General features: G+C 42.1%; 1 protein-coding gene across 5 annotated transcripts in view; it reads left to right on the top strand.

The window, feature by feature from the left end:
• PRICKLE2 (prickle planar cell polarity protein 2) overlaps nt 1-12,342 on the top strand; it is a 187,994-nt gene that overhangs the window by 121,704 nt on the left and 53,948 nt on the right. For all 5 annotated transcript variants that reach the window (XM_030570703.1, XM_030570708.1, XM_030570706.1 and 2 more), the window contains one exon: nt 6,111-6,294. In XM_030570703.1, coding sequence (XP_030426563.1) covers nt 6,111-6,294 — 184 coding nt within the window. The remainder of the gene's footprint in view (nt 1-6,110; nt 6,295-12,342) is intronic.

Below are 12,342 nucleotides of genomic sequence, written 5' to 3' on the forward strand. Positions count from 1 at the left end.
AGGCCAGCCTGAGCTATTCTTGCAGTGCGGTAACTGTATGAATGCTGATTATTTTGCTGAGAGGCAAGTAGATCCCTTTTAATCTGAAGCCCATGGGCCAGATTCTATTCAGTTGTTCCGTTGCGGCCAGTGGGGAGTGTGTCGATGTAACTGAGAACAGAGTTTAGTCCCTTCTCTGCAGAGTGCAGCAGCAGTTATACCAGAAAAACAGCAGAAAGACAGATGTTGAAAATAAAATGCATCCATCCTGTAACTTCGTCAAATGAATTGTTGACCCCGGGTAGAACAAATTTTTCAGTGTGTTTAGGGAGGTTACATCTTGGTCCCATGTGAAGTCAATTCAGCAAGGGCTTCTTTCCAACAAAATATGAAACCAGGAAATGTTGTTTTCTCCCTATTTATCTCCCTCCTTCCTGGGCCTGCTGCAGGGCAAACAAGTGTGTAGCTCCTTATAGACTAGAAATACCAAGGCTGTTCTGTATCTCAAGCTTCGGTAGCCGAGCAGCCAGCATCCTGCTTCCTCCTTTCTTTATCTCCCCTTTCACAAGCTATTAATATTTTTCAAACCCAGTGATTTTCCCCAGTCTCCTGCATCAGTTGGTCCCGCATCCATTCTTGAGTTTTCAGCACTGCCAACGCCCATGATTTTATTGCAAGTCTTATGATATTGGGTGTTTTTCTTAAAGCCCCAGGTGTGTCCATGAGGATCTCAGCAATCAGTTCAGAAAATAAGTTCCAGTCCTCCTGATTTTGCAGAAAAATGTGAAAAGGTGAAACTGAAAGGCTAAAAAAAAAAAACCTAAAAAAACCAACAGAAAGTAAATAAAAAGAATCCAAAATTGTTTTTTAAAAACTCTCATGATTTCTAAGCCAATCTCATGATTTTGGGGGCCTGACTCATGATTTCTGAATGCTTGAGGTTGGCCATGTTGTTCTTGTCTCCCAAAGGCATCTCTGAAATTTCAAAGCATGTTAAAATAGCTACTTATGAGTTTCTGACATATTAATTACCATAGGGCAAGCATTTCTCTAATACAACTTGGCAACCCCCCACTGCTGTCAGTGGGGATTGTGTGTGTGTATTCCAAGGCAGAATTAGACCCCTACTATTCAAAGACTGACACCAGAAAGGCTTGCTTTGGAATGAAGATGAAATTTCTAGAAAGACGCTGAGTGATTGACTTAATTTTCTTCTCCTTAGCAGATGCACACACTGTTTTCTCAGACAGCCTTGGGTTCCTCTGCATATGTGGAAAAGTTACACTCTGCCCAGAACTTTAAAGATAAAAGTCTTTCTCGATCAAAACATCATTATTGTTAAGTCAGTGCTTCTGGCTGGACAAAATGAAGTTAATGGGTTTACCCTGCAGGGAAATATGTGGCTATACCTGCTCTGTGTAACTCTTTATATAGTAATGTATTTGGCATGCTAGCTACGAACCTCGAGCTTGTCCAGACTCTCATATTCTTACCTCATATGTACAACTGGCTAAACACCATCTTTGCGACGGTCAATGAGTGTTCCAGTTGCTGTGGTTTGCAAGGTCATGGTGTTAGTGATACTGTATACAGCGGTGAGCATTCACGGGGCCTGATTCTGATCAAATGAGAACTAACTCCATTGATGCCACTGGAATTACACCAGCATGAAACCAGAGTCAGAACTGGGTCCCCTTTGCCTTTCAAATATAATACTGGCACTGTCTTCTCATTTTCATCATCTCTCTGCATAATTATAGATGTATCGGTTTATTGCACCAATTGTTATGCCTTTGCCTCATCAGTTTCATCTCACAGAGGTGAAGTTTGAAATCTACACATTTATCAGATTTGCACTAAGGGAGATTATTTTTAATTGAATTGGGCTAGAAGCTCATGTCTACCCATAGAGAGAACAAATGGGAACTATATTTTAGTAAAGAAAAGTACCCACAGGGTATTGCACATTGCCTTCATGAAACATCAGATCCCAACATTCATAAAATAAAATTTTCAAAAATATTATTTTCTCAGCTTTCAGTTATATGGTAACACAGTAAATTGTAATGGTTCAGCTGTACCAGACCCCAGGGCATTCTATAGAAAGCGATAGGGCTGCAGCCCAGTCTGACTGATCATTGTATACTGGTTGACAAGCTGCTTGTGAGTCAGAGACTGGAAAGTGGGGTTGTTTAGGATGGTGTAATGAGAGGAAAGGTAGAAAATTCAACTCTCTGATGGCAAGATCTTGACATCTGTAAAATCTTCCCAGAGAAGTGACAGAAGTCCCATCCTCTGAGGCATTCAACACTGAAATGGGCAAAGCCTTGGAAAGCTCAGTGTCCAGAACAATTCCACACAGCTGGGGAGATGAACTAAATAAGCTATTTCATCTTTGCATCTTCAGCTCCTTTGATTATATGAACCATTCTTTATACAGGCAGACGTTTTCCTGCTAGGAGATTACACTGACCCACAGTAATTGGGACACAAAACATCCTCCCTTAATAGATTATTTTTAATACACAGACTACAGTGTGAAATGAACAGCGTCCCTAAGGGAAGGGACAAATTCATCTAGTGTGGTTGCACCAAGGCTAAACTGAGTCCTCTCCATAAGAGTGAAGGTCTGCAGCTGGGATCCCTTAGTTGATGAAATGTACATGTATGGTAACAGCAAGAGGTACCAGCTTTGTGTTCTGCATGTGTACAATGCTTAGCACAGTGGGCTGCGGCTCCAGGACGTGGCCTTCTGAGTGCTATAGTAATACAAATAGCAGAATAATGAATAACTGAAATGTGTAGGAAGCAAGGCTATGTATGAACAAGCTTCCTGGGTTTTTTCCTCACAAGCTGAGTTGTATATAGACATGGTATCAGTGATGTGATGAGACCCAAGTAGAGTAAAGCAAGGATTCTGACTGACCATTCAAATTTTTTGCTGCCACTTCTCATTGTTAGACACTTTTTCATTTAAAAAAATCATCATAAATATTTACCTCATTTAATAATAACTGAAAACTTTGGGCACATTCTTGGCAGTTAAGTACTATTAAATATTGTGGCACTATGGCTGGATGGGGGTGCCTAGATTGTTTTGTTTTGTTTTTTGTTTAATGTTACAATGTTTGTACTTTCAAAAATCTTGCTGTCCGGACAATGTCACAATTAAGCAGTCCTGTACCTTGTATAAAGGGCAGTCCGATCTGTGATGGTGTTCTGGTTTCAGTGTGAGCTGCTCCAGGTCCTCCAGAATGGATGTGATTAGAAGCCCACAATGGAACTAACAGGCAGAAGTAGAACAGTCTAAACATTCACGCTGGGGCCTGCTCCGACTCCCACTGACGTGATGGGACCTTTGCTGTTGATTTCAGTGGGAGTAGGATCAGGCCCCTGGTGAGAGGTGCCCATGACACACAAACTGGAAGAAAATAGAACATTAAAAGTAGCATCAGAGCCTACTACTAGTAAGAACCAATTGGCTGAACAGTGACAATGTTTGTGACATGAGCAGTTTGGGGAGAGATGGGTAAAACCCATTTCCATTGTGCTTACGTTACTGCTACTTTAATATCTGTTATTTATCTCTTTCTTTTGAACTGCTCTTCTGTTGAGAGAGACAGTTGGGAATTAGGATAATTAGGAAAAACATTTTCACTAGGAGGGTGGTGAAGCACTGGAATGGGTTACCTAGGGAGCTGATGAAAGCTCCTTCCTTAGAGGTTTTTAAGGTCAGGTTTGACAAAGCCCTGGCTGGGATGATTTAGTTGGGGAGTGGTCCTGCTTTGAGCAGGGGGTTGGACTAAATGACCTCCTGAGGTCCCTTCCAACCCTGATAGTCTATGATTCTATGAATTCAGTCAATGAGAAATCTGCTGTATGTTCTGGTTCTCTTCTCTGCGTTCACCATTGTCTTCATTTTTCCCCCTGATATTGAAGGTTTTTTTGTTAGTTCGCCATGCTGAAAATATTGTGTCCTGGCTGGCTGGAAGAATGTGATTGCTGTCCTGAGTGACATTTCGTAAAACAGAACTAAACCCTCTAGAACAGTGCTTCTCAAAGCCGGTCCACCGCTTGTTCAGGGAAAGCCCCTGGCGGGCCGGGCCGGTTTGTTTACCTGCCACGTCCTCAGGTTCGGCCGATCACAGCTCCCACTGGCCGTGGTTCACTGCTCCAGGCCAATGGGAGCGGCGGGAAGCGGTGCGGGCCGAGGGATGTGCTGGCCGCTGCTTTCAGCAACTCCCATTGGCCTGGAGCAGCGGACCAGTGGGAGCCAATGGGAGCTGCAATCAGCTGAACCTGCGGCCGCGGCAGGTAAACAAACCAGCCCGGCCTATCAGGGGCTTTCCGTGAACAAGCAGCAGCCCTAGTTTGAGAACCACTGCTCTAGAATACATATCAAATTCTGAAATGCAAAATATTAGCCTCTAACCACATTATTTATTCCTACCATATTGTCGCATGTTGAGCTGCTTCTAATCATACCATAAAATGAGATAGAGACAGTTGTGAAACCAGCTGCTCTGCTTTTCCACAGTAGCTGATTAATTAAAGTATTCGCATGAAATTGTGCCTGGATTATTTTTTAAGGTAACAGCCACAGGCTATACTGAGCCCCTTTGATGGACTGGATGCAAGCCAGACGCGCTCTGTGCTTTTGGTCGGTGTGTATTTTAGATCTGATGAAAAGTAGAAAATGGGAAAATCTGGCAGATCTCCCTGGCTTAACTTAACGGAGCCTCTTGACTTTTGCGAGGGTGGAAGGGCTCTGTGGAAATGTAGACAGAAACTGGATCAGAGTCCTAATAATATTAGCTCTCTTTGAAACCACGGCTAAAATGAAATAAGGAAGTTTGGGAGAAAAAGACCCCAGATTCTACCTGTTTCTGCTTTCAGGTTTTCCTTGGCTGTAAATTATAGCAAAAGAAACCAGCAAACTGTAAACCCATTCCTGCCCTTGTTTTCTGCATTGCTTCATCGCTTTCTGAGTAACAGATAGCAGGCTTGAATCTGCCCTTACTGCAGTAGCGTAAATCATCGCTGAAGTAAGTGAGCGCAGAGTCTTACACATTAAACGAAAAGCACACACTGATAGGCCATGTTACGGAAAAGCATTTGAACTCCCTCGTCTCTGAATCTCAGTCCCCCCGTGTGACTCATAGCCAGCAACCTCCCTGATTACACAGTCTCCCATCACTCCATTCACTGACTGTGCTTAATATCCTTGAAGCAGGTCAGGTAAATGGGGTTGTACTATGTATCTTCCTGGCCTTTCCCCAGTGCTTCCTCCTGCTCCCATTCAAGACCATGGAAAACCTCTCCTTGACTTAAATAATGCAAGATCAGGCTGAGTGAGCTAAAAAAAGGGCGATGCATGCAATGAATTAAACTAGTGCATTTCTGAATGGCAACTCTTAGGGTGTTCTGTTACTAGTTATTTGTATTGCAGTAGCACCTGGAGGTCTCAGTGAGGGATTAGAGCCCCATTGTGGTAGGTGCTGTACAAACACATGTGACAGATGATTCTTGCCCTAAAGACCTTACAATCTAAGTAACTGAAAGAGAGACGATTGCCATGAGATTGTGTTTCATAGCATCTTTTAATTTAACATGCTTCGATTATAATACGTTTTATGCCATTTTAAAGCAAATTTATGCGATTAGAGTGGCAAAGGAACTTTTCATTCACATCTTTCCGTTTAAACTGACATTTTCCATATTTAATAGTACAGGCCGGGTCCTCGACTGGTGTCAGTCTGAAGTCACTGCAGCTCTGCCAGTTTAAACTAGCTGAGAATCTGCTCTACACATATTTATTAGCCCTGTGGAAGTTTATTTCTCAGCATAAAGGAGGAAACAATTCTCTCTCTGACTACCTTTAACAATCTGATACAGTCCTTGACTCTCCGAGGTTGTTTTAGCAAGTCCTGGCGTTTTTTTCCCCCAGAAAAGACATAAATACCGAATTAGAAAACTGCTCTGGATGAATTGGGTTATTGCCAGGGGCATGCTGCCAATGAGTATGTGTTTATAGTTTGGGATCTGAGCTCTGCTGATTGGCAGCGATCACTCAGATTGTTTCTTTTTCAAAATGAAACTCACAGTTGGATCTGTTTCTTCACAATTTACAGGAAGATTTGCCTTCACTGTAAGTGCCCACAAGAAGAGCACTTTGTAACAGTAATGCCTCTGGAGATGGAGAAGACGGTGACCAAGCTCATGTTTGACTTTCAGAGGAATTCCACTTCTGATGATGACTCGGGCTGTGCCTTGGAAGAGTATGCATGGGTGCCTCCAGGGCTGAAGCCAGAACAGGTAAAACCTTTGGTTTAAAATGTACTTAAAAACTCTCTCTTAGAAACAATTAGTCTGATTTTTCAGGGGTGTTGAGTAGGAGATATTCACTTGCAGTATGTTTTTCAACCACTAGATGTCTCTGTGTGCTGTAGTGTAACAGATACAGTGTGGCCTAGGTAAACGAGTGAGACAAAGCTGGGACTTGTGCTGTGTGGAACCTGCCCATTTTTCTTTTCTTTTTTTTTTTTTTTCCTTATTTTTTTTGGGTCACTGTAGCTGTTTTCTGTAATGCCTCCTCTTTAAGAAAAAGTGAGTCTATATATCATGACACATAAGGAACCAAAGTAATTGTGTGACTTCCTGCACTAAAACCAAAGGAACATGTGAGGTACCCAGCCCTTCTAAAGATCTGGACAAATGCTCATACTTTCCCCATATGGGTTTGGTTTCTCATCATACTATCTATAACTCACCGGATAAAGTCACTCAAATGACTAAAATGAAGGTTGCATATTTCTAGATAGGAAATTAGTAGGGTGGATTTATCCCAGTATGTTGTCAGTGTAAAATGTTCATTTATTTCGGTTACGTGCAGTTTACTTGATTTGTTTAGCCTTTATGCTGAGCTTTTACATTTTAGACTTAAAGCTTAATTTCCAGAGGAGATTGTAAAGTGAGGTTAGCCTTGATAATTGCTATGGTGATCGTTTTGAAATCATGCAAGGAGGCTGAAATCGGGTGGGAAGCCTATATTCTTAGTCTTATATTAGCTGTCTTTAAATATTCTGTTTTCCCTAGCTTTATTCCGAAAGTCTTTGGCATTTCCTGAAATATTTTGGCACCACCCACAGGCTGTAAATATTATCTGTCAGACTGGAGAAAATCTAGTTGCATTTTTCTTTCTTGTCTCTGCAAGCATTACAGCAATGCCCAATCCCTGCTTTAAACTCCTTGGCACCTTACATTTCATCTATTGCCATCTAGCCAGGCTAGTTCAGATTCAGCATTGTTTTCTTTCAGCTTTCATGAGAGAGATTTCCTTTGTGCCTTCCCAGAGACTCGGAGGACACACATTTAGAGTCAAAAGAACCCAAATTCCAATATAATGGTGGCACATGCTCCAAAAGAACATTGAAGTCAGCCCCTTCTGTGGGTGCTTGTTTTATTTCCAAGATGCTTTGAATGCAGACGCATCCTGAGAAATAATGCATGTGCATGGAGCGTTGGTTCAGGGTCTTTTAAATCTCAAAATGCTTCCGAGGATGTTGAAAGTCTGACTTACCGCCAAGGTTAATCCATTTTAGTCTATTAGCTTCCAGCTTGTGCTTCTCTCTGAGGTCACTTTACTCCTTGACATGAATATTAACTTTCTAGTTGTGGTTCTCGGTCCACCTTATTTGATCTTCAGACTAACAAATGTGCAACTCTGGGTCTGGCTGTAATCACCACGAAGATGACATAGACAGAATATGTACTGTGAATGAACGAAGTCTAGTGCTGTGAACCTAACTCGCTGTTGCTAAGATGGATACTTTAAGACTTTCTGCTGATCTTAGCCAGGAGCCATTTTGGGACCCATCCTATTTCTGATGAGCCTCTAAGGGCACAAAGTCATGGGCTGACTCATCTATACTGTGGAAAAACTAGGCCAATATTAGACTTTGCAGGCTCCCTAGGAAAACCCTGGTGTGCTGCCATAATTAAGTCCACACACACGATACCTGTCCCTTCCCCCATCCTGCAGCCTCCTGTCTACTAGGCCCTGACCCCTACTTCTGGTCCAAGTCCATTCAAGAAGTTCCAAACCATTGGGTGATGCCCCCTGAATGGATCAGGAGATGGAGTGAAGCACAGTTACCAAGAGGCATAACTGGGGTTCCTCAGTGAGGGGAATCAGTTTCTGCAGCAACTCGCTGGTACTGGAGTTGTACATAACTGCAGCCAGGCACATGGCTTCTTGGCTGATAAGTCAGGTGTGTGTACATGATGTGGAGTCCCTGGAAGCACTGTGTCTTATGCAACTGCATAGGCCTAAGGCAGCCATTAAATTAGCTATTGGGCTACATTCTGATCTGGTCTGGATTCGCTTCTGTGAATCTGGAGTAAATCTACTGAAATATGGATTTGCAGACAGTGACTGTGTCCGTGGTTTTTGTTGCTTTTCTATAGCATTTCTCTGATGGGCTGATGGAGGGAGTTTTTCTTCAGTTTTCAACTCTACTAAAATCTCTTTTAAAAAAAAAAAAGTCTGAGTAGATTAGGAAATAATCCCATGGAAGACTAGAACTTTCTTGATATGTTTGGAACACAAAGCTTCCATCTCAGTAAGACACAATAATTTACTAAGAGCCTTTGAAGGCTATCAGAGGAGAAGATGGCCAACATCCATCATTCATGACCAGTTAGTCTTAAACTGCTGTTTCTACCCAAGATTGCCAGCGATGTAATGTTTCCTTTTTCTGTGTAGTTCCCCCAGTAGATCTAAGGCCTACAGGAAAAGAAGTATTTCCATTTTCCTTTGGCATCAGTAGATGAAATTATGAATGAATATGAGGTCACATCCCCATGTATGATCAATCCAGAAATCCCTTATTCACAAATAACAGTATCGGGTTTTGACAGCTTTGATGTATCATTACAGAATTCTGATGGTCCAAAAAGTCGCTACCTAGATGTTTAAGTATATTTTCAGGAGAGTCGGTGCAGTCAGACAAAGAATGGGGTGGGTTCTTGTCCACTTGTTCAAATACGGTCAATTGGAAAATGATGCGTGCTGACCGTGTAAGAATCAGGTTGGTAACTTGATGCACATTAATTAACAGTAACAGAAATTTGGGATCAAGGATTTTATAAATAATGATATAAGAATTGTGTTTATTAGCTGGGTTAAAACCATATTAGCTAAACGATGGTGTTCAATGCATGGGACTACAAAGTCTTGTACAAAATGGCTGAAAAATTGATCTCAGAAGACAGAAAAGCTCCTAAGTCCCAATTTCAAAAGACTGGAACATTGGCATGAAAGAAATCGCTTCACGGACCTGATCCAAGGCCCATTTGACTTCAATGGATCAAGGCCTCTGCGAGCATCCGATTTATAAGATTATCTGAAAGTGTCTTTTTTCTTGGAAAGGGATTTATCTCTTAGGTGACGGAAAACACAGATATGTCCGTGAGGGGTATGTGGGATGGCTAGGGACGAACCATTATAGGGAAGACCTATCCAGTCCAAGACCGGTTTTGTGCAGTATTTGTCGTTACTCCATAGTTCATTACTCTTATATGTGTTTTGAATCTCAGTATTAAAAAACCAATAAAGACAAGTAAACTGGAATCACAGTCCAGCGCTCTCTGCTGACTCAGGAAATCTGGGAGACAGTGTTAGGAGTCAAAGTTTTGGCTGGAGCTGGTGCTCTGCTAACTAAATCGTCACAGGGCTCCCTGCAGGTATGTTCCATTAAGGGCATGCATTTCACATTGTAAATGTGTAGTTTTTCTATTGTTGGACACTGCAGGAGGGAGTGGGGGGATTGGAGTTCCCAGGGGCTGTGGTTTGTTAGCTAGAGAAATTTAGACCAAGCTTTAACATTCCTACTTCATTTCTGACTAGGAGGGATTTTTGCGGGTTTATAGCTTATTTCAGGAGCACTCGCTTGCTCTCTCAATGGCTTTCGAAATTCAAAGCGGCATCAGTGCTGGTTCCAATTTTTCCAAAATGTCATATAGACTGAGCTACAGAGATATTTGAAAGCCCCGTCAAAGCCAAAAGCTTGATGCAGCCTTAATGTTGGCATCTGTACTGTGCCTCAGTATGAGAAAGGGGTGGTGATGGGCACATTCTGTAAGATAGTATTTAGTGCTCCTCTCTTTCAACTGCCCCATAACCTCCAATTGGGTTTATTGTCATTCCCGGACTCAAACCCCCCTTTATGTAGCAAAAAAAAATTAATCCCTTCTTGTTGATAGCACAGTTGCTCAGGACAAGTCCCTTAAAAGTTATAAAAATATGATCTAAGGTAATATTAATAGTGCTAAGGGTCATGAGACCAATTTCTTCCACAACAAACACTGCAATCTTGGCCTTGAGAGCTTTGCAACATGGTGTGAAATGAGCAGCTGTCACAGAGAATCTATTCAATAGTTAATACATGCAGTGGCTTCTGTTTTGTATCTTTGGCTAGACATATGAAGGAGGCCTAGTTTATAATACCCTCAAGTTACAACAGTAGCTATTCTAGCTGTTAAGCTGTAGGGCAAAGAACAGCCAAGGGTCTCTTAGAGCTTTAATCAAATTCGCAGACTTAACCACTAAAATTAAAGTTGTCAACTATTGCAGCTTTGCATATGGGAGAAGGAAAATGTATTTTTAGATGCTCTGCCTTGCTTTGCTACCTGTGCATTGCTCAGGTTGTGCAAAAGGAACAGACCCCATCTCCCAGCTGAAGATTTCACAGGATTGGGGAGTCCCCAACAGAGAAAAGGCCAGTATAGCCAGGTCACCCTCGCTACAGCCCCTGATGCAGCAGATGTGTTGGTGGCAGACATGAGAAGTGACCAGGGCATGCTGTGTTCTGACAGATGTTCCCTTGGGGCCCTCTGCCAGCTGGCGCAGGTTACAGTAGCTTCACGCTGCTCTAGATTCATAGATTTGTTTCACTTGGAATATGTTGTATTGTCTCTATAGATTCATCCTCTAATGTGCTGTGGGGGCGATGCTGGGAATCAGGGAACAGTAAGCCTGTTCATGGCGCCTGCCTCTCTCTCTCTGCTTCACTGAATGTAATCACGATAAAGCGGAGAATCCAACCCGTTGTTCAGTGGGATCAGTTTGGTTCTCTAGCTGAAGGAAATGGCTGGAGCAGTTTGTTTCTTGTGGAATTTCCCTTCCCTGACTTGTACTATCAGGGAGTTAATTAGCTTTTTTGTATAAACCGTTAACATCAGAAACCAGATGCTGGTAGTTCTCCATTTGTTTTTCTTTTCTTTAAACTGAATCTAAAGTAGTTTACATGTTTTGAAACTGGAAGTGAATGTGTCCTGGGCAGCAGAGGTAAGAAGCAGGGGAAATATCAAGGACAGGGAAATTAAAACTGACACATCCCACAGTGTTAGGTCTTTATTTCAGCATGCAACATCCGCTGCCTTTGCATGTCAGTGTGGCTCCAAGTGTTATATGCTACTGTAAATACAAAAGAATTCTCAGTTGGTACACTCCGGTGGATTTCTAAACATGCCAATGATGGTACCTGTAGTAAATGATTATCCCAATTCTCGCAAGCTCCTGGGATTAGTGCTGTTAGGAGGGGTTTTGATGAAGTGAGTTGGTAGATCCCAGTATAAAATAACTGCTAATCATTTTTACAAGTTATCTTAAAGGGTCATTGTAAGGCTACAGTTAGGTTTTCTCCCCTCCTCGTCTCCCTCCTAGGCTTTTACAAAATCTAACACCAGTCAATATTTTTCCACAATTTCATTCTTTTTCTGTAATGCCAATGAAGTCATCTTGCTTAAAGAATGTTTGCAAACCAAGCCTTGCAGAGTTCTGCTAGAGCAAGAGTGTGACTGTGTAGAACACCACTGAAACTGACTCATTTACTTCTGCCATCCATGCCAAGAGAAATGGAAGAAGTAAAACCAGCGAAAAGTTTATGGAGTCATTGGTAACAAAAGGATTTTTTAACTCAAATATTTTTTTTTACCTGTCTCTGTCCCTTTAAATATGACTAGAAAGACAACAGGAACAACACTGCCGGATAATGATTGAATAAGAAACATGGCAGAATTCTGATTTGCCAATAAGAGTTCTGAGCAATCCCCATAAAAAGAGCCAGATCCTCAGCTAGTGTAAATTGGCGTGTTGAGGGGTTGCCATTTGGTCCTATGCCACTCTCTCTGCAGCCCTGGGTGTCTTGATGGGGGAGGAATGGCCTCTGATTTTAAAGTAGCTGAGAATCTGACCCATGATGTATACCAGATAATTCAGATCTACCTGTGTTTTGCCATTAGACCTCCAGAATTTTAAAGCCCCAGTTTCTAAGGGCCTTTGAGGGTGCATGTAGACTTATA

The sequence above is a fragment of the Gopherus evgoodei genome, chromosome 7 (genome assembly GCF_007399415.2).
Source record: "Gopherus evgoodei ecotype Sinaloan lineage chromosome 7, rGopEvg1_v1.p, whole genome shotgun sequence".
Lineage (NCBI taxonomy): Eukaryota > Metazoa > Chordata > Testudines > Testudinidae > Gopherus > Gopherus evgoodei.